This window comes from Tyto alba, unplaced genomic scaffold, assembly GCF_018691265.1.
Source record: "Tyto alba isolate M040663 unplaced genomic scaffold, T.alba_DEE_v4.0 Super-Scaffold_42, whole genome shotgun sequence".
Classification (NCBI taxonomy): Eukaryota; Metazoa; Chordata; class Aves; order Strigiformes; family Tytonidae; genus Tyto; species Tyto alba.
This window is the reverse complement of record NW_024881318.1, coordinates 40930027-40950658: the sequence shown is the minus strand read 5'-3', so window position 1 is coordinate 40950658 and position 20632 is coordinate 40930027. Positions and strand designations below refer to the sequence as shown.

The following is a 20632-nucleotide window of genomic DNA, read 5'->3' as shown; positions in this document are numbered from 1 at the left end:
CATCTTTTCTTTCTTTTCAGATAGTAAATCTTATAGAAGAAACTGGACACTTTCATATTACAAATACTACCTTTGACTTTGATCTTTGCTCACTGGACAAAACCACAGTCCGTAAACTACAGAGTTATCTGGAAACATCTGGAACTTCCTGAGGATTCATCATCAAATACTGTTCTTTAAATGAAACATTCAGAATGATGCAACAAAAATGGGGTGAAAAAACAAAACAACCCTCTTCAGCTTTATTTTTCCTTAAAGTCTGTCATCATCTCTTGATAAGGTAGAAGAAAATTGACAAGACTCAGAGGACCACTCTTCTCAAGAAGAAAGTGCTCTGGAAGAGTTTGGATAGCCTTGAAAAACAGACACGCAAAACCAAACAAAAATATTTGGTCTTAATGAATGTGTATGGTTGTCATGTATCTCTCTCTGTGGTGTTCCAGTCCACAAGATGAATGCATGTTCAACACACTGCCTTATTACATAATTGATCTATTTATTGTTGCATACGTGTATTCTAAAGTCAACAAGTCACTGAATGACACTACCAGATGTTGCAAGAAGTAGGGACTCATGTGTGCTCTTTTGATGCAGTACTATCAAAAGCCTAGTATCCTTATTCATGTTAAAATGCCACTTCTTGCTATCTTTCTCTAGTCACTTAAAACACTGCAGTCTTGTTTCCACTTCTGCAGTTCCAGGAAACAAGATACAAATTTGGGGACCAAACAGTGGTCCTGTATTTTGTTTCCTGTCTGCCACAGCAGATTGGACCTCAGGTCCTTGGTTCTATCCATGACCATGGTAGAAAACATACCAAATAGGATCACAGGACTTGCTGTCTAGCCTTAGTGAATAAACCAGTAAGACGTTTAACAAAAAATGTTATGTATACTGTCCTGAATCCAGCATCTTTTGCAGTCTACATTCTTGTGTCTGTTTTAATGTTATAAAATTAAATATATATAAGTGGAAGTGTTCTGCAGGATCATCATAGAAGAAAAAATACTGGTCCTGTCTTCTAAGGAAATATTGTAGAAAATTCTTAATTTGGAGTTATTTATTACTACAAGTTTCAACACTCCTCTGCTGCCAGTGTGTGACTCACTTTTACTATAGAACTGTTTGTATAACATTTTTGTTTGTTCATATAGTACATGGTCTGCTTAGTTTGTTTGGGGGTTTTTTGGGGATTTTTTTTTTACAACTGCTAAATGAAAACCCTTTATTTGAAGAGAAAAAAATATGTTGTTATATAGTTACATGTTGGAATAAATACATATGATACATCGTATATATGGGTGTATATACATATATATATATATGTATATACACACACATGCATATATGCTTTTTACACTTTCCAGATTTTGGTATCTGTTCAGTAACCTACTTCTGTTTCCAGAAGGATTTCCTGTCCATAAAAATGAGTATTCTTTCATACTATCCATTACTCCTTAAAATCAGGATCCTTGTCTGTGTATGATCAGATGAGAGGATGTTTCACATCAAAGCTTCGTGGTGTCATGTTGCTGATGGTTTCTTGATGAAATCATCACCCTTCTATTAGAAGTTCAAATTCCCCAATGAAAAGAATTAAAAAATTACTTCTGGATGCAAAGGTTTATTCATGTTTACCAGCCTTAAAAAATGTACCTTGTTTCTGGACAGGCCAGTATGTCATGTGTATGCTTATGTGCCACATGTAGTCTGTATGTGTAGAACTGAACAATAGTATCTGTATGACTGTTTCATGCGCAGTTTGTGCAGCACTGTAAAACTAAATTCCTATTGGGGTTATTTCTTATTCAGATGGTAAATCTTAATACTGTTTCTTTAAGTCCAAAGAAAATTTTACACTTTACTCTTTTTGAGAAGGTGTGATACAGATTGGATTGGGGATCTTTTATCTTATTTAAAATGTTTGATTACACTCTGCAGGAAGTCCTTCTCAGGCTTCCCAAGAATAAGTGTACTTTTTCAGTAATGTTATGACTCTTATTGACGATTGGCATGAAGCATACTTGAAGCGTTATGTTGTTCTTTTAAGTCCATGTCTTAATGTGCAATTGGGAAGTGGGGGGGAGGAGCGGGAGTGTAATTTTAAAGTTACTTTTGACATAAGGCAGGTGATGGTGAGGAGGGAGAAGGGGTGCACGTGAAGGGGATAAACTTCAATTTTTATTGATTATTTTATATGAAAATGTTTGGAAATCGAAAAGCAACCTTAAAAACGTTTGGTCTTCTAGTGTGTGTTCAACTTCCTATCTTTTAGTTATACCAGATACATATGGAATTTTGTCCATTTTGACTTTTATAACTAAGTTTTGTGGTAAAAACTCACTGAGTTTCAGGAGTGGAAGAATCCCATGATACTTCTAGTATGACTATTGCACTGTTAGAAATGGTGAAATGAATCATTTTACCCTTAAAATACCAGATAAGCTTTATTATACACTGAGAAAAGGGGTGGAAGAAAACAGCAAATAGGATAATAGACATAAAAGGGAGGTGACAGCAATTACACTATCATGGTAGTGCTGAATTTCATGCAAATTGCGGATCATCCTTAAACTCTTAAATTTTCTAATTCAATGAGAGAGGGAAGAAAATAGACTGCAGTTGTGTGTGTGCGCGTGTGTTGACTTTTTCACAGAATTCTGATAGAATAAGAGTTACTAAGTGCTGATCTAAATTAGAAAAAAATAGCTATTTTCATCTAATTTTGTATGCAGAAACAAAATAAATCATTGTTCACTTAATTTCAGACATTGATATTTCTATTCAAGAAAAAATAAGATACCCTTCCAAGTCTTTGACTTATATGCGCATTGTTCTTTGGGATGGGATAAAGTGTTTCAGCAATAAATGTTTTGGTGTTTTACTTAACATCAAACTGTTTAAAATGAAGTTATATGTGAGAATTTGGATTAATTCACTGATATGGCCAGAGAGAGGTTAGCAGTAAGTTGCAATATCTAAGTATCATTTTTAGCATAAATGAGTCAATATTATTAGAACAGGGGTTGTATACAATAGTGAGGACAGTTTTCATCTCACCATTAACTTTTCACATCAGAAATTGGATGTCCAATTGGGCAGACAAATTTGAATATCTTTTTAGAAGCTGGAATCCACTGATAGGCTTTACAAAAATATCAATATTATCTAGATTTGAAGGCCATCTTAGTCCATGCTAAAGAGAAAGATCAATAAAGTAGGAAGGGGCACACACCGAAGTGGGAAGAGTCTTCCAAGGTAAAACAAAACCCATGCTCAGTCTTCAGCCTTTGGATTGTAAGAAGTGGTTGATCATTTCTCTCTTTTCATTGGTTGGGAGTTTCTAGGTTAAGTCTATGCTTTCAATTCCAGAATCAGAGTTCATACAGTACAGTGCATTTGGAAAGCCCAGTATATTTCTATTAAAGTTTCTTTTAGTTGGAAGGAAATAACAGATTCTTGGGTTTTGCCTGACCCATTGTCCTTCTTTCCCATTCTCACAGTGAAATAAAGTATGTTCACAATCTGGTTTGGGTCGTCGTTCCTTACTTGGTAAGTATCATCTTGTTTTCTTAGAAGCTATACTAGTGTTTTGGGGTTTTGAATGACCGGGTGATTTCAAGCCCCTTACATAGTTTGCAAAATTAAAGGTTTGAAAAGAAAACTGGACTGATATGCATTATCTTAGTCCAGACACTGCTCTGACAGTAGGGTATTTGATTTGCTTCATACAGTTTTTATTCCTACACATCATATCTTATCTTTTACTACTTGTAGTTTAACAGCAAACTGTATCTTTTAGCAAACTCTTTTCAGTCTATAGAGCGACATGTTATTTTGTGCTTGTTCATTAGTCTACCGATTTTCACAGTTTGTTGTAGTGCAATACACTGAAATTGAGACTTGAGTGAAAACTTTGTCAGACTTTCAGCTATAACAGGAGCTATCAGGAACTGCAAAAATAAGCCTTGCAAACCATGTGCCAAAGTTTAACAAATGCAAGGCATGTGATTTTATGAGCCTCAATAGTTTTCTTAATTGTTAAGCAGTGTACAGTAGAATGTAGTGTACACCAGGGAGCTATTCTGTATACTATACCAAGAAGCTTTACTGTTAGGCATAAAAGGTTTACCAATAGATTATGGGGAGTAAACCTCATACATCTGCAATGCTTTTGTGTGTGCTTGGGAGTTAATCAGTGCATTAACACAGCTAAACCAATGACATTTATAAGGCTGGCTCTGTGTCTGAGTAAGCAGATAAATTAACATCAAAGCACAATCACATAAGGGCCTTGCATTCACTTGAGCAGCAAGAAATGCCACTGTGACTAGGAAGGAAAGAGAAGTATTACCACGGGGAGAACAATGCTCTTTGGGGAGAAGGAACTGAAAAAGAAAAAAAAAGAAATAGAGTAAAGAAGAGATCCCTCAGTAGCTGGATGTGATTCCGTATGTTAACATAGAGAATATAGTCTGCTGGTCAGCAGTTCTGTCTGCTATGAGATAGGGTGAGAGCTTGCAGAGTGGCAGCTTCTTCAGTTCACTGCTATGTTGTTGCTGACTTGAGAGAGAGATGTGTTGCAGCATCATACAAAAATCTAAGCTGTTTTACGGTTTGAGATGATAATGTCTGTTTAGCATATATTTGAATATTGCATCTTATTTATATTCTATGTTTTACCTCAGCCAGATTGATTCTGCTGCAAAGTGATAATCTTTCATTTTTCATTCTTAATTTAGTTTTAATTCTTCCAATCTGGAAATCTGAGAAAAGTCAAATGTAGGTCTGTGAATAGAGCAGAAGATGTATTTTCATCATCATTCAGTATAATTCTGACTGGAAGTAACCCTATCCTGAATGGTACATCAAATGGGCCATGCATTTTCATATGTTCCTTCAGAGAACTGATACTATAAAGCTGGAATTTCCACTAGTAAACTTTACCCTTCTCATCACAGTGAGAAATAAATTATTACCTTTTATCTTTGCTCACGGGGAAACAGAATTCAAGGTCTGGGTCCTGTTTAGGAAATAGTAGGTTTATGAAGCTGTCAGTTACATCTTTTTAGTAAGACCTAGAAATAAAACCTACCGCTTTAGGAAAGGAAAAATCCACTGAAATTATTTTCACTCTGATAATGGTGTTTTTTTCCAACAGTTACATTCCCCTTTCAAATCTTAAGCATCTAATGTCAAGTAGAGAGACTACATACAGACCGTTAAAGAATCAAAGGTATCGAAAAGATAAAACAAGTTGTATTAAAAGCCTGGCTGCACAAGTAATAAGGTCATAATGCTGATATTACTTTCAGTGCAGGGCAGACATTCCTAGCACATGTGGTTTGCATATCCATGTCTGAGTGGGTGGCCTAGAAAACAGTGCAAAATGCTGCACGGGGGCTTAGATTTTGGGCAGTGTATAGGAGACATTCAGGATAGGCTCAGCCAGTGCCACCCAGGCTATCCAAGATAAAGCAGTTTTCTGTCAGCTTTCATGAGCAGCTAAGTTTTTGATTTGCCTATTCATCTAAATATTTGGAATTTTTTCAACTGTATTAGTTCCCACTCAGCAGCTTCATTCTTCCTAGTGACCTGGTTAGATTTGGGGTGGGGTTATTTTGATGTGGTTGTTACTTTCTTTGGACAGGGCATGAGAAGTTAGAAGTGGAACATGGTAGTGACTTATTTTTTATCATTATTTGTATTTTCCACTTCTGTCCAACAGATACAAGCCTCGGAAATGTTCTCCCTCAAAAATTCTCTTATGTGTGAGAAGTTAATACTTTCATTAGTGTTACTTTTTGTTAGCATAGTGTATAACAAGAGGATGAATTAATTGAAGCTTTTGTGAATGTGTACACCTCTAAGATTAGGACGTGGCTTGATGGAGAGCACCTGATTGTTGAACCACGGCACACAGGGTGGCCTAGCAATGTTTACTATTATTATTATCAGTATTATTATCATTATTGAATTTTGTGACTCTCAGCCTGCGTAGCAAGCAAAGAAGGTGATTAAGGTACTCAGTTAGTTTTTGACTGTCTCTTGCCTAAGCTCCTTTGGATGTCTTCACACTGTCTGCTGTTTTTTTTTCTGTGCTGAACAGCCATTTCCCCTTGCATTATCACAAGCACCAGGAATGAGTGGCTAGAATGGGCACTTGTTACTGCCTTGCAAATATGGAACAGAACTTCGCAGTGCCTTGCTTTAAATTAAGTTATGTTTGGGATTAGCCATTATGTTGGTTGCTCGGATAAATTTATCTTTTACTCTTTTGCAGTTACAGATTTTTTTTTTTTTGAGAGAGAGTTGTTCTCACTCTATCTATGCAATGTCTCCCATTCTTCCTAGTCACATTCCTAAAATAGTTAACAATATAACATCAAGCTTTTCCCTTGACAGTGTGATGCATTAGACATCAGCTGAACTGAACCTTGGATGGCCTAAATCAGCATTGTATCTAGAGTTTCTTCTTCAAAAGGAGATGGAGCAAGGAAGGCAACATTGATTATGAGTCATAAAATTGTTGAGTTTGGAAGGGACCTTGAGAGGTCATCTGTTCCAACCCCATGGTTTCTTGCTGCAAGTCCCATTGCACTTTTGCTAGACCCTTTGGGAAGCTGTTGGTATTGGACCTTTCTCATGCACTGAGTGTCCAAGTAAACTAATGTTGCTTTGAGCACACAGGCACAATCTTATAAACCTTATGTCACTGTTTGTTTAAGAAGATACTTGTTTTATTTTTTTCCTGGATTAGGAGTTTTTCTCCAAGGACCAAAGCAGGTACAAATCTCCCTCTATTAACAGTAAATTGAAAGAATCTTAAAGGAGGCTTTTCAACAATATAGATATACTGCCTTACAATCCAAATGCACTTGGTTGGCTGTGGATGGTAATGTTTCTTCTTATATAATTATTAATATATATACTGTATCATAGAATCATAGATTGGTTTTGGTTGGAAGGGACCTCTAAAAATTACCTAGTCCAATGCCCCTGACATGGGCAGGGGCATCTTTCACTAGATCAGGTTGCTCAAATTCCCGTCCAACCTGGCCTTGAACACTTCCATGGATGGGGCATCCACAGCTTCTCTGTGCAACATGTTGCAGTGTCTCACCATTCTCACTGTAAAAAAAATTTCTTCCTTATGTCCAACCTAAATCTACCTTCTTTCAGTTAAAAAATATTGCTCTTTGTCACTTCATGCCCTGGTAAAATGTCATTCTCCATCTTCCATATAAGCCCCTTATATCTATTGAAAGGCCACAGTAAGGTCTCCCTTGGAACCTTGTCTTCTCCAGGATAAACAACCCTAACTCTCTCAGCCTTTCTTCACAGGAGAGGTGTTCTGACCATTTTCATGGCCCTTCTCTGGATCTGCTTTAACAGATCAAATCTGTCTTGTACTGGGGACGTGGAGCTGGACACAATACACCAGGTGGGGCCTCATGAGAGCAAAACAGAGGGGGAGAATCATCTCCCTCAACCTGCTGGCCACACTCCTCTTGATGCAGCCCAGGATACAGTTGGCGTTCTGGCCTGCGAGTGCACATTGCTGGGTCATGTCCAGCTTTTTTTCTACCAGTATCCCCAAGTCCTACTCCACATGGCTGTTCTTAACCAATTAACCCCTCAGTCTGTATAGGGGGATTACCCTGACCCATGTGCAGGACCTTGCACTTGGCCCTGTTGTACCCCATGAGGATCACATGGGCCTACTCCTTAAGCCTGTCCAGATCTCTCCACCTAGCACCCCTTCACTTAAGTGAATCTACTGCACCACTCATGTTGGTGTCATCTTCAAACTTGCTGAAGATGTACTTAGTCCCACTGTCTTATGTGCTGATATAGATACTAAATAGTATTTGTCTCAGTACAGATTCTTGAGGTACACCTCTCATTACTGGCTTCCACTTGGACATAGAGTTACTGACTATAACTCTTTAGATGTGGCCCTCCATCTTTATCTATCTAACAGTCCATATCTTTCCAATTTAATGGCAAGAATGTTGTCGGGGACTGTATCAAAGGCCTTACAGAAGTCTAGGTAAATGTTATCTGTAGCTCTTCCCTTCTCAACTGATGCAGTCACTCCATTGTAGAGGGCCATTAGCTTAATCAGGTATGATTTGCCCTCAGTGAAGCCATGTTGGCTGTCTCTAACCACTTCCCAGTCTTCCATATGCATTGACATAACTCCCAGAAGGTTCTCTGCCATGATCTTACCAGGCACAGAGGTGAGGCTGATTCACTGTTGGTTCCCATGGTCTGTCTTGTTTCCCTTTTTAAAAATTAGTGTAATGTTTCCTTTCTTCCAATCACTGCGGACTTCACCTGACTACCATGACTTTTCAGATATGGTGGAGAGAGGCAGTGGCTTGGCAATTGCATCAGCAAATTCCCTCAGGAACCTTGGATACATCTCTTTGGTTCCCATGAACTTATATGTGTTCAGGTTCCTCAGTTGGTCTTGAACCTGATCTTCACTTACAATGAGAGGGACTCCATTCCCTGAGTCCCTGCCTTGAGGCTCAGAGGCTTCAGTGGAGTGGGAAGAAAGATTACCATTCAAAACTGAAACAAAAATTGTTGAATAACTTAACCTTCTCAGATGTCACTAATTCTGTATTATCTATTAGAGGCAGCAGGGTACATTTTCTTTAATCTTCCTTTTCTGGTCAACATACCTGCAGAAGCCCTTATTGTTCTTTACATCTCTTGCCAAATTCAGCTCCAACTGTACTTTAGTTTTCCTGATTCCATCCCTGTATATCCAGGCAGTATCCCTGTATTCTTCCCAGGGTATGTCCCCCTAGTTCCACTGCATTTGCATTTTTTTCTCACACTTTAGTCTGACCAGCCATGCTGTTCACTTGCCTTCTTTTCCTGATTTCTTACACATTAGAATTGAGAGGTTTTACACTCTAATAAAAATGTCCTTAAAGTGCTTCCAGCTCTGTTTAGCTCTTTTGTCCTTGTGGGCAGTCTCCTAGGTGTCCCATTCACTAATTCTTTAAATAACTGAAAGTTTTCTCTCCTGCAACTCAGTCCTGAGGTCTACTCTTCCCCTGGCCTATCTACCACAAGATTGTGAATTCCACCAGCGCATGATCACTGGACCAAGGCTGTCACCAGTCTTGACATCTTTAATTAGTTCATCCATGTTGGTAAGCAACAGATCTAGTGACACTTCTCCTCTGGTTGGGCTGTCTATCACCTGGATTAAGAAATTATCCTCAATGCACTCCAAGAGTCTCCTGGACTGCTTACAGTTTATGCTGCTTTTCCAGTAGATGTCAGCGTGATTGAAGTTCCCCAGCAGGATCAGAACCTCCAAGCATGATGTTTCCTGAAGTAAGAATGCTTTGTAAGGAGGCTTGCCTTGGTCAGTGGCCCATAGTAAATACCAACCACAAGGTTTCCCTTATTGTCTTGGCCCCTAAATTTTACCTGTAAGCTCTCAACCTGTTCATTGCTGGTTTTCAAAGACAGCTCTATGCAATCATTTTTTTTTTTTTACATAAAAAGAAACCACCCCACCCGTTCTTTCTTGCCTTGTCCCTTCTGAGCAGTTTATAGCCATCAACTGCAACACCCATTGTGTGATTCATCCCACTGTGGTTCAGTGATAATGATGAGGTGGTAGCTTTCTAGTTGCGCAGTGGCTTCCAACTCCTCCAGTTTGTTACCCATGCTGCATGCGTTGGTATAGAGGCACTTCACTTGGACAACTGACCATGTCACCTTTGAAGAGGAAAATGCCCTAATTCCTTTGAGGCATTTCACAAGTGTTTCCCTGTTGATTCCTAATACATCATCAGGCTCTGGCTCTTTTCTCTTGCCCAAAACTCCATCCTCTTTCCCCACTATATCATCCTCTGACTGAATAAATTTGATAAAGTACTGTGATATTTCAGTATTGGATCTCTCCTTGGAACTTGTGAAAATCTTGCTCATACTGTTTTGTCAGCCACCTTCACTGGGTGTCAGAATTCTCAGTTTGGAGAACTGACTTCACAGAGAGTTATCCTGATCTTAATCAAACTACAGTATTTTTCTGGCACAGATGTCTTACAGTCAGCCCATTTGCATTGTTGTATTAACAGAGAAATACTTCTGTTTCTGGAGAAAATATCTAAAAGCTTTTCTTCATGACATGGTTGGTTTTTTTCTGTACTTTGGAGAAAACACTGTTTATGCCAACATAATCTCACCTTGACATGGGGTGGTTAACTCTTGGCATGGGATATATGAACTTTGATATTTCAGAATAATCTTTCTCTCTTCTACCTGGACCAAATGTCCTTGGAAGGGACATCTTTGCTGGTGAATGCAAAAAGAAGACAAGCACACTAAAACAAAGACAGGAGTTCTGATGAACCTGCAGGAAAGTTTGGAAGAACTTGTTTTACTGTGGTTTGTCAGAAATCTTTTTCATCTTTCTTGGCTGCAGTTTCCATTACGAAACTTCGCCCTACAACCTGTGGAACTGTAGGTCAATTTTATTATAGTGCTTTGGGAAAAAAAATGGCTGATATAATCTGCTCATGCTAGCCATAAGGTTTATAAAATGAATTCAATGAGGTGTCTTACCAGCTACCAAATGTCTCTTTTACATTATTAGTGGCTAGACTGGTGATGTCCCTTAAGAGACTGTAGCCTTTGCTCTTGTTTGGTGAAAAATGCCCTTCTAGTAGTCAGCATCTAGAAGACTGAAGAGACCAGTGTTAAGGCAGTCTCCTATAAAAGTGATTTTTTTTTTTTTTTTTTTTTTTTTTTTTTTTTTTTTTGGTGAGAATCAGTTTTTCCTAGATCTCACTCAAATTTATATCTGATGAGAGCCTCCCATTTTTATACTGGTGGTGTTAGTGGCATTCTTTGCAGAAATTCATTGTACTGCAGATATACTGTGAAACTGTTGGGTGTTACTGTCTAGTTGCCTTCTTTTTCAGTTTGGATAGGATCCAGCCTTTTCAGGTGTATGAGTGCATTCCTTGTTGTGTTTCCTGGCACAAATAACATACCGCTCCAGAAATTATCTCAGATGGGCTGCTTATTTCCTTCTAACAGTCATGTCATGATGTAGTCACCTACCTCTAATAACCTACCTGCGCTATTACTCAGAAACACGCATTTTTTAAGATTTTTAATGGCAAAGAGTATGGCTACCTTACACCTTTAACTGCTGTGCTATACAATGTCAGAAAGTAGCTGAGAGGCAAGCAAACTTGCTGTTGTGCTCTCATGCATGTGTATGCTTGTGCCCTGTGAATGGACCACATATCTCAAGGAACTTCATTACTATGGAGCAAGAAACTGGTTAGTTTCACCACATAGATCCTGTGTGATCTCAACAAGGCATTACACCACTTTGCTGATTCAGTTATTCCGCTGTAGTAAGAGACCAGCACAATTTTGACCTTCCCTCCTCTTCTTCCAGTGATAAGAAAGCTTATGTCTGCAAGATATCACTTTATAAATCAACGGTATCTAGCAGAATGGAGGTCACAGAGTCACAGAATGGTTGAGGTTGGAAGTGACCTCGGGAGGTCATCTGGTCCAACCTTCATGCTCAAGTAAGAACACCTAGAGCCAGTTGCCCAGGATCATGTCCACACATCTTCTGAATATCTCCAAGGATGGAAAAACTACAACCTCCCTTGGCAACCTGTCCCAATGCTCAGTCAACCTCACAGTGAAAATGTGTTTCCTGATGTTCAGAGGGAACTTTTTGTGTTTCCATTTCTGCCCACTGCCTCTTACCCCTGGACACCTCTGGAATAAACCTGACTCTTGTTCTTACACCCTCGCTTCACGTATTTCTACACATGAGATCATCCCTGTGTGTTATTTTCTCTAGGCGGAACAGCTCAGCAGCAAGCTTCACTGTCTTCATGTGCCTCTGTCATTACTGTATGATGATTGATTTTAAAGTATCTATTGAAAGAGTTGATGATGCTATATAATCTTCCAAGCTTGCAAAAACAGATACATGTGGTTTGCAGTCTTCTTTATGAGACTTTTATGAGTGTCAGGGAAGTGGTGTTTTACATCATCAGGGTCTTAATGGTAGAATTATGCAGCAGCCTTCAGGATTCCTACCAAACTTCTACTGTATGTAGACTAGGAGAAACTTAAGGTGAAAACTTATAATGCTGCTGAATCATCATGGCTGTCTGGACCATGAGTCTCTCCAACACCATGGTAAACTTTCAGTGGTTACTTCTTAAAGGAGAGGGAATAAAAACCCTGACTGTCCTACCACAATGCTTACTGTTAAAGCTTGAGCAGGTAATAGTTTTGACTTTTGTGTTACGGTAGCTTTGGATAAATAATGAATCTGTGATTTCTAAACGGGAAATTTAGGAAACAGGTGGAACTGACTGTTACTTCTGAGTTTATTAAGAACCTATTTCGGTTAATAGAATTGAAGTAGTGATGTAAAACTTGTTAACTTTTCCTGGAAAGCTCCTGAATTATTTTTGTTTCACCAAGGTCTGATGGAGAAGAGGGATAGCATGTCGGTTAGCAGAAGAACAAAGTAATAGAATATTTTAAATAGGAAGGGACCTGGGGAGTTCTCTATTCCCAGCCCCTGCCCAGAGCAGGCTCACCTGGAGAGCCCAAACCAGGCTGCTCAGGGCTTTACCTAGTCAGAGTGTGAGAAATCTCAAGGAAGGAGACAACCCAACCTCCCTGGGCCTTGGCTCCACTGTTGAGTTCTCCTCATAGGCAAAAGGCTACTCCTTTTCTCCAGCATGATCACCTCATGTTTCAGCTTTTGCTGCTGCCTCTCACCCTACCACTATGTGCTGCTGTGAAGAACCTGGCTGCATCTCCTTCATCCCCTCCTGTCAGTGCCTGGGATGCTTTTGGGCGCCCCCAAAGATGTCTCTCCTCCTAACTAAACCAGTACTGGTCCCACAGGCTCTCCTTGCAGGGCAAGAACTCCAGCCCCATGATCTTGGTGGACTTCCCTCAACTCCCACCAGTCTGTCAATGTTTTTCCTGCATTTGAGGCAGTACTTCTTATGTGGTCTGAGTGCAGAGAAGTGTGGATGATCCCTCCCCTTGCTCTCAGGGTCACATACTGCTGATGCCACCCAGTCTGCTGCTGGCCCTCATTGCTGCCAGGGCACATGGCTGGCATCTGATCAGCTTGCTGCCTGGCAGTTCCCCCAGGGCTGCTCCCCAGACCCAGCCTGCAGCAATGCAGGACTCTCTTCCCAGGTCAGAGTTCAGCATTTGTCCTTGTTAAATTTCACAGGGTTACTGTCATCCTTTTCCTAACACTTACCTAGGTCATGGAGCCCTGACTTGGTGTTGTATGCGAAGCTGAGGCAGGTGCACTCCACCTCCTCCCTCAGGTCATGGATAAAGGTGTAAAACAGGACAGATCCCAATAGAGGTTTGAGAAATGCCACCCATAACCGGCTTCCAGGTAGAGCACAAACCATTAATAACCAGCCTTTAAACCTGACCACCCAACCAGTTTTTTACATGTGTAGCTGTCTCCCCACCCAGACCATGATGTCTGAGCCTGAATATGAAAATACCATCTGAGAGTAGGCTGAAACCTTTGCTAAAGTTGAGGTAAATTACATTCACTGCTCTCCCTTTTACTCTCGATAAATACATGCTATTGGCAACCTGCCACCTACACCACCTTCATGTGCCTGGAAGAGATGCTGAAAAGATGCTAACTGACTTGTAGTTCAGCATATCACCCTTCTTTCTGTTTCTAAGTATGGGTACCACATCTGCTTATCTCTAGTCATTAGAAGATATTCCCTCATGACCTGTCCAAGATGTTAGGGAGTAGCTGTGCTAAGATGTCAGCCAGCTTGCTCAGAAAATTTGGATGCATTATTTCAGGTCCCATGGACACATGGGGGTCGGAATATCTCAAGAGATGTCGGACTCAATCCTCAGGCAATCTCAATACCTCCTTTCTTTCTTGAACCCACTTTCTAGGCCCAGAGGCCTGGAGATCCTTTCAGTGAGGGCCAAGGTGAGAAAGGCACTGAGCATCCCACAGCCTTATCTGTGTCTGTGATCACTAAATAGAATCTGAATAAATAAGAGTGGGACAGTTATCAGACCATAAAGTTTGTTCATATGTAGTCTGAGCTGGGGCTGCTGTATGGTTCAGAATAGGAAAAACATCCATCATCTAGGCTGAGGGATTTCTTCTCTTGAATGAGGATGCAGGTAAGAGTTAGTAGGATTTTCAATCTCTTCCTATTGTCAGAGCAGCACAAAGGGTCTGGAAGAGACCTGAGGATGCATCCTTTATCTAAAGATAAATGATCAGAGAAATTCTTTGTAGTTTTTGTGTTGGTTTTTTTTTTTTTCCCCACTCTCTCTCAAGGCAGATGACAGAAAACTAGGCTACTGTTAAAGGAGACTCGAACTCCGTCGTGGGTTACTCTAGGATTTTATTCAGGTCCAGCAGCGTTGGGTCACCTCCGCAGAGAGTGACAGCTTACATGAGTTCGCATACATGTATTTATGCACCTACAAAGCATTACCTAATCCAGAATACACAGAATTATACTTTATCAGTCATTATTATCTTGACAATGGGTTTCACATCTTGTTCTGGAGTCCGACCACTTCGTTGTTTGTTTTCTTTTAGTCTTCAAGGGCGATTACCTCAAGTTCTGTACGTCTCAGTTCTTAGTAGTCACAATGATAGATCTCCCATTGCTTCGGTAGCTAAGGGCCAGTTTCTCATACATCAACATCCTTTGAACTGTCAGGCACATCATTACCTTTGTTACAACATTTTATTAATGTTCTATTCAGTTGACTGCGCATGCAGCCCTGGGCTGGGGCTATACAGGGAACAGAGCTGATAGAACAGCTTGTGCAGCAGCACTGCATTGCAACATTTTCTCAACAGTCCCCCCTTTTCTTTTTTAGGATACTCACTATCCTATCGGATACAATAGGGTCTGGTGGGTATACGAGATAAACACGAGACACAACACTGACATACAAACATTACCATGATCAAAATGATTATGACTAAAACGACTACCATTAGAATCTTCTTGATTAAAGTTGGAAAATCAGGAATCCAGGAAGTAGCCCATTGCCATAAATCACTAACATCCCAGGATACATTGTCTCGCTGCACAACTTGCATCATATGGCTTACTTCCCATATTTGATGTACATCTGTTAACAATTCTCCTGTTTTATCGATAAACATACAGCAACTGGTATTTAAAATGGTACACACTCCTCCTTGGGATGCTAATAACAAATCTAAGGCCATTCTATTCTGCAAAACCACTTGTGACAAATTAGAAAATTCTTCTTGTACAGTTAACAACCCCTTTGCTGTGGCATTGGCCAGCTTTTCAATTTCCCCTGAAATATTTAAAACTGCTTTTTCCAATTCACTTACTCCCAGTCCAGGTATAAGCCATCGTGCAAAGGCATGAAATCCTGTAGGCCTTTCTATTAATGGATTCAAAATACTCCTCTTTGTGCGCTTAAAAAATGATCGATGCCAAAGATTTTCATCAGCCTGATGAGGAATAAATTCTACATCTGGGGCTACAATTCCTAAAGTACAAATGCCTCCCCATTTTGGTGGCAAAACTTTGTAAGCATATTCTCCACACAACCAATAAACTCCAGGGATAGCAGATACCATATATCCTTCAGTGGCATTGTTCTGTATTGTAGTTAAATTGTCACATCTCAAAGTCCAATTACCTACGAACACATGTCTATGACAAGAACCCGTATTGGTATTTCCAAAGGGATAACATCTTTGCACACAATTCACAAAGGTATTATTTTGTAATCTCGTGTGAGAAAGTGTCAGGGCATGATTAGTAAAATTCTCCATCTGTATTGTGTGGTTCCATAGATAGTGCAAAGATGAATTTACTAAAATAGGGATTCCTATCAAATTTACCCCATGATGTGCAGATCGTGGCATCGCTGCACATATCCAGCAATTTGAAATATTTAAATTGTCCGCAAATCGATGCATCAAAGTGACATGACTATTATCATCCCAATACCGGTAGTGGCCTAATTCTACTGAATCAATACTGCGTCTTAATCTCATCAATTTTTGGTATTGCTGCTTTCTGAGATATAACTTTTTTGCTAAAGAAAAGGAAAGTTGAGAACTGTTCCTTGCAGGAGGGGTCGGCCAAGCTATGTCCCAAGTTTGTAGAAGGTGTAAAACTAGCATAAACCCCCCATTCGGGTTCGAGATTGAAAAATTTCTACAACAGGGTCTTGAAAAGATCCCATCATAACGATAATCCAAACACCAAATTCCCTGTCCACTAACTGGTTCTGCAAGGTGAAGATGATTGCAAGCAGCTCCAAGTTGATACCATCTATATTCTGGATGTCTCAGAACAGAATAAAGTGAGTATGGGTCCATAGTACCCTGAAATCTCGGGATGACACATAATTCAAAATCAAACTTAAGTGGGTTTGAGATATTAAAGGTAAATGTAGAAAAAGGGGTCTGCAATGAGCTAACCTTTGATAAGGGTTCATTCTTCCTTCCCCTAAACTGAAAAAACCTCTCCCAGGTGTGACCTCTAGCACTACTTAATTCCACAGTACGATTATAATACACAGAATAGTATTTGAACACAAAAGTATAATAATGGCAACAGACTGCTGGGATCACAATACTAAACAAGAAAGGTATATACATTCTTCAAAGCTTTCGGACATGAGAGTGATGAATCCAAGGTTCTTTGCCTTCCACTTTAACTGCATAAAAAGAAGTTAATAACACACGGTAAGGTCCTTCCCATTTCGGCAACATCTTATTCTTTCGTTTAAATGTTTTTACCAGCACTTCATCTCCCACCTTATAATCATGAACCTGTACTTCTGGTGTCACACCTTGATACCAATATGCATATTTTCTAATTTTCTGAAAGGAGTCTTGTAAATATAATAAATATTGAGTGACATTCTCATCTCCGTCCAGTAGTGCAGTTTTTGCTGAAATATATGAACCAGGTACAGCTAAAACTCGTCCAAATAGGACCTCTGCTGGGCTAATTCCTAACGGCTGCTTTGGAGTAGTTCTAAGATCCCATAAAACTAAATTTAATGCCTCTGGCCACTTTAATCCAGTTTCACTGCATACTTTCGCTAACTTCTCCTTAATTGTTCTATTCATTCTTTCTACTTGCCCTGATGAAGGTGGGTGATACGGAGTATGAAACTGTCCTTTGATGTCTAGGGTTACATAAACTTGTAATAAAATAGATGCTGTAAAATGCGGTCCACGGTCAGAGTCTATCACCTCAGGTACGCCATATCGAGGAATGATTTCCTTAAGCAAGATTTTTACAACTATTTTTGAATCATTCTTCCGGGTCGGGAAAGCTTCTACCCACCCAGAGAGTTGATCTACTATTACCAGCAAGTATTTATATCCGAGAGCGGCTGGCATTTCCGCAAAGTCAATCTGAAGTTTCTGAAAAGGATAGACTGCTGGCGGCCTCTTCCCTGGCGTTACTTTTGGCCTTATATCTCCATATCTCTTACACAAAGAGCATCCTTCAGTCAGTTTCTTAGCTGCTGAAAAGATTCCTGGTGCTGCCCATAGCTGCGTTACCTTTGAGGCTACTGCTTCGGGACCTCCATGCCCCTTCTCATGGTACCAACGCGCAAGCGGCAGTACATACCTTCTGGGCAATAGAGGTTTACCATTCAGGGTCCAGATCCCTTTATCTTGCACAGCTTGCATCTTCTTCCATTCTTCCATTTCGGTGGTCGGGACATCATGATAAAGGGTAGCAGGGTTTGGGATAGAAAAGAAATTAGCAACCACAACTTCAGTCGTGGGGTAATTTTTAGTAGCGGCGACTCGTGCTGCGGCATCTGCAAGAAAATTACCTGTCGCAAGCTGATCAGTGCGCTTCGTATGAGCAGGTATATAAATTACCGCAACTTCCTTTGGCTCTTGTATTGCCAACAACAAGTCATTAATCAAAGACCCATGTGCAATGGTTTTACCTGCAGATGTTAGAAAGCCTCTTTCTTTCCACAATGCACCGACTGCGTGACAAATGCCATAGGCATACTTCGAGTCAGTGTAAATATTAACTCGTTTATTCTTAGCATACAATGCTGCTTTGGTTAGTGCTATCAATTCTGCAGCTTGAGCTCCTAATGTCGGTGGCAAGGGTTCAGCAATGAGAACAAACTTTTCAGTAGCTATTGCAAAGCCCGTAAATCTTTTACCGTGAAGATAAAAGGAAGATCCGTCAGTAAAGAGATTCAAATCAGGGTGTTCCACCGGAGTGTCCCTCAAATCTTCTCTAGTCTTGCTTATGGTTTTCAAGACAGCTACACAGTCGTGTGATCTTTCAGGTTCAGTCACTGGGAGTAAGGTAGCAGGGTTAAGAGTCTTTGATCTCTCAAGTTTGACATTCTCTGTTAGCAAAAGGATAATTTCATATCTGTGTGTCCTTTGTGCAGAAAGCGCTTTTTCTGCATATTTAGTTAGTAAAAGTTCAACCTCATGGGGAACAGCAACTATGAGATAATGGCCTAGCACAATATTCCTTGCCTTCTCCACCAGCTCAGCAGCTGCGGCAATAGATCGCAGACAGTATGGAGATCCTCTGATAACTGGGTCCAAGGTGACAGAATAGTATGCTACAGGACGTTCGTAGGGTCCATGCTTCTGAATTAATACTCCCTTCGCAATTCCTCTGTTCTCTGTTACATATAATTTAAAAGGTTTTTTGTAATCTGGTAACCCAAGAGCTGGAGCATTTACCAAGGCAGTCTTCATGGACATAAAAGCTGTTTCCAATTCTTCCGTCCATGGTATGGGTTCTGGGCTCACATCTTTAGTAGTCTCTACCAAAGGTTTTGCAATCTCTGAAAAACCCAGTATCCACGGTCTACAATATCCAGCTTGTCCAAGAAAGGCTCTCATTTGTTTCTTAGTCAAAGGTCTAGCGATTTCCTGAATTGCCTGTACCCTATCTGGATCTAATTTCCTAGTACCTTCGGCTAGTATAAACCCTAAATATTTTACCTCAGGCTCACAAAACTGCAATTTGGAGAGAGATGCTTTATGTCCTTTCTCATATAATCTAAGACATACATATTTAGTATCTTTTACACAACTGTCATAATCTTTACTTGCAATTAACAAATCATCCACATATTGTATCAATTCTGACCCAGCCGGTAGTTCCAGATCTTGTAAGTCTCTCTTTAATATTTGAGAGAACAAAGTTGGTGAAGCAGTAAATCCTTGAGGAAGTCTGGTCCAGGTATACTGGCGACCTTCCCATGTAAAGGCAAATAAATTCTGGCTGTCAGGGTCAATTGGTATTGTAAAGAAAGCTCCGGTCAAATCCAAAACAGTATAGTATTTCGCCCAAATTGGTATTTTTGTAAGGATAGTAGAAGGATCGGGAACTACTGGATGTGGGGGTTCTACATATTCATTTACAGCTCGTAAATCCTGAACAAACCGATACTCAGGATTTCCATCCTCATCCTTTCGATTTTTATTTACAGGTAAAATGGGAGTATTAAAAGGACTAACAGTAGGTCTTAAAATGCCCTTATCCAAAAAATTCTGTATTTGTTTAGTGATACTAGGAATAGCTTCTGCTACGATAGGATACTGCTTAACTGCTGGGGGTATACCACCTTTAGTCTTAATTTTTACGGGGGTTGCAGATTTCAGAAGTCCCACATCTTTACTAGATTGACTCCATAGGGCACTGGGAACTTCTCTCAATTCCCATGGTATTGAGGGAACTTGTTGGACTTCTCCCTTTACAACTACAGCTGACCCTATAAAAACCAGGAAAAGTCCTTTCTTTCCCAAAGCAATTTGAGTTCCTAAATCTTGCAAAATATCCCTTCCAAGTAAAGATACAGGGGATCCTGGGGAAACTACAAACCGAGCCCAAGTATGTCTATCTCCGATTGAAATGGGTAAGGGTTTTGTCAGGGCTTTCTCCTCCGCTCCAATCACTCCTTTTATAATTATCCTATCACTGGATTTTTCAAATTCATCAAAATTTAACAAAGACAACGTAGCGCCAGTATCTACTAAAAAGATAACTCGTCGACCATTCACTTCAGCAATCAATTGTCCATCCGAATTCAGCGGTACTGACATTACTGCGAGAAACTTCTTTGACGAGGAACAGCTCCTCCGATGTAAGGTGAAGCAGCTTGTTCTAGAGTCTGCCTAGGGCGAATAGGACATTCTCTTTGCATATGGCCTACATTCCCACACCAATAACATTCTACTGTACCTCCTGTGGTAGGAGGAACCGGACGCCATCCTCCTCTACCTCTACCGGGGGGAAATCCCCTTCTCGGTCCCCGATTTCCTCTCAGAACACCTCGCCCTCGCATATTTTGGGCTAAAGCAGCTGCTAGTAAATACATGTCATCCCTCTTATCTTTTCTTTCTCGCCTTCTCTCCTCCTCCCGCTGTTTCTCTAATCTCCTCCTTTCTTCACTCTTTTCTTTTTCTAATTTCTCTTGTCTTTCTGCATCTCTACCATTATATACAAAGTTGGCTACTGAAATGATTTTCTGCAAGCTTTCATTTTGCCAGCCAGGCATATGTTTCTGAAAATAT

General features: G+C 40.1%; 1 protein-coding gene across 3 annotated transcripts in view; it reads left to right on the top strand.

Moving 5' to 3' along the window:
* The window catches only part of MLLT3 (MLLT3 super elongation complex subunit), a 151925-nt gene extending 148396 nt beyond the window's left edge, over positions 1–3529 (top strand). For all 3 annotated transcript variants that reach the window (XM_042804792.1, XM_042804793.1, XM_042804791.1), the window contains one exon: positions 21–3529. In XM_042804792.1, the coding sequence (XP_042660726.1) occupies positions 21–152 (132 nt within the window). In that variant the 3' untranslated portion in view covers positions 153–3529. The remainder of the gene's footprint in view (positions 1–20) is intronic.
* Positions 3530–20632: the final 17103 nt, after the last annotated feature.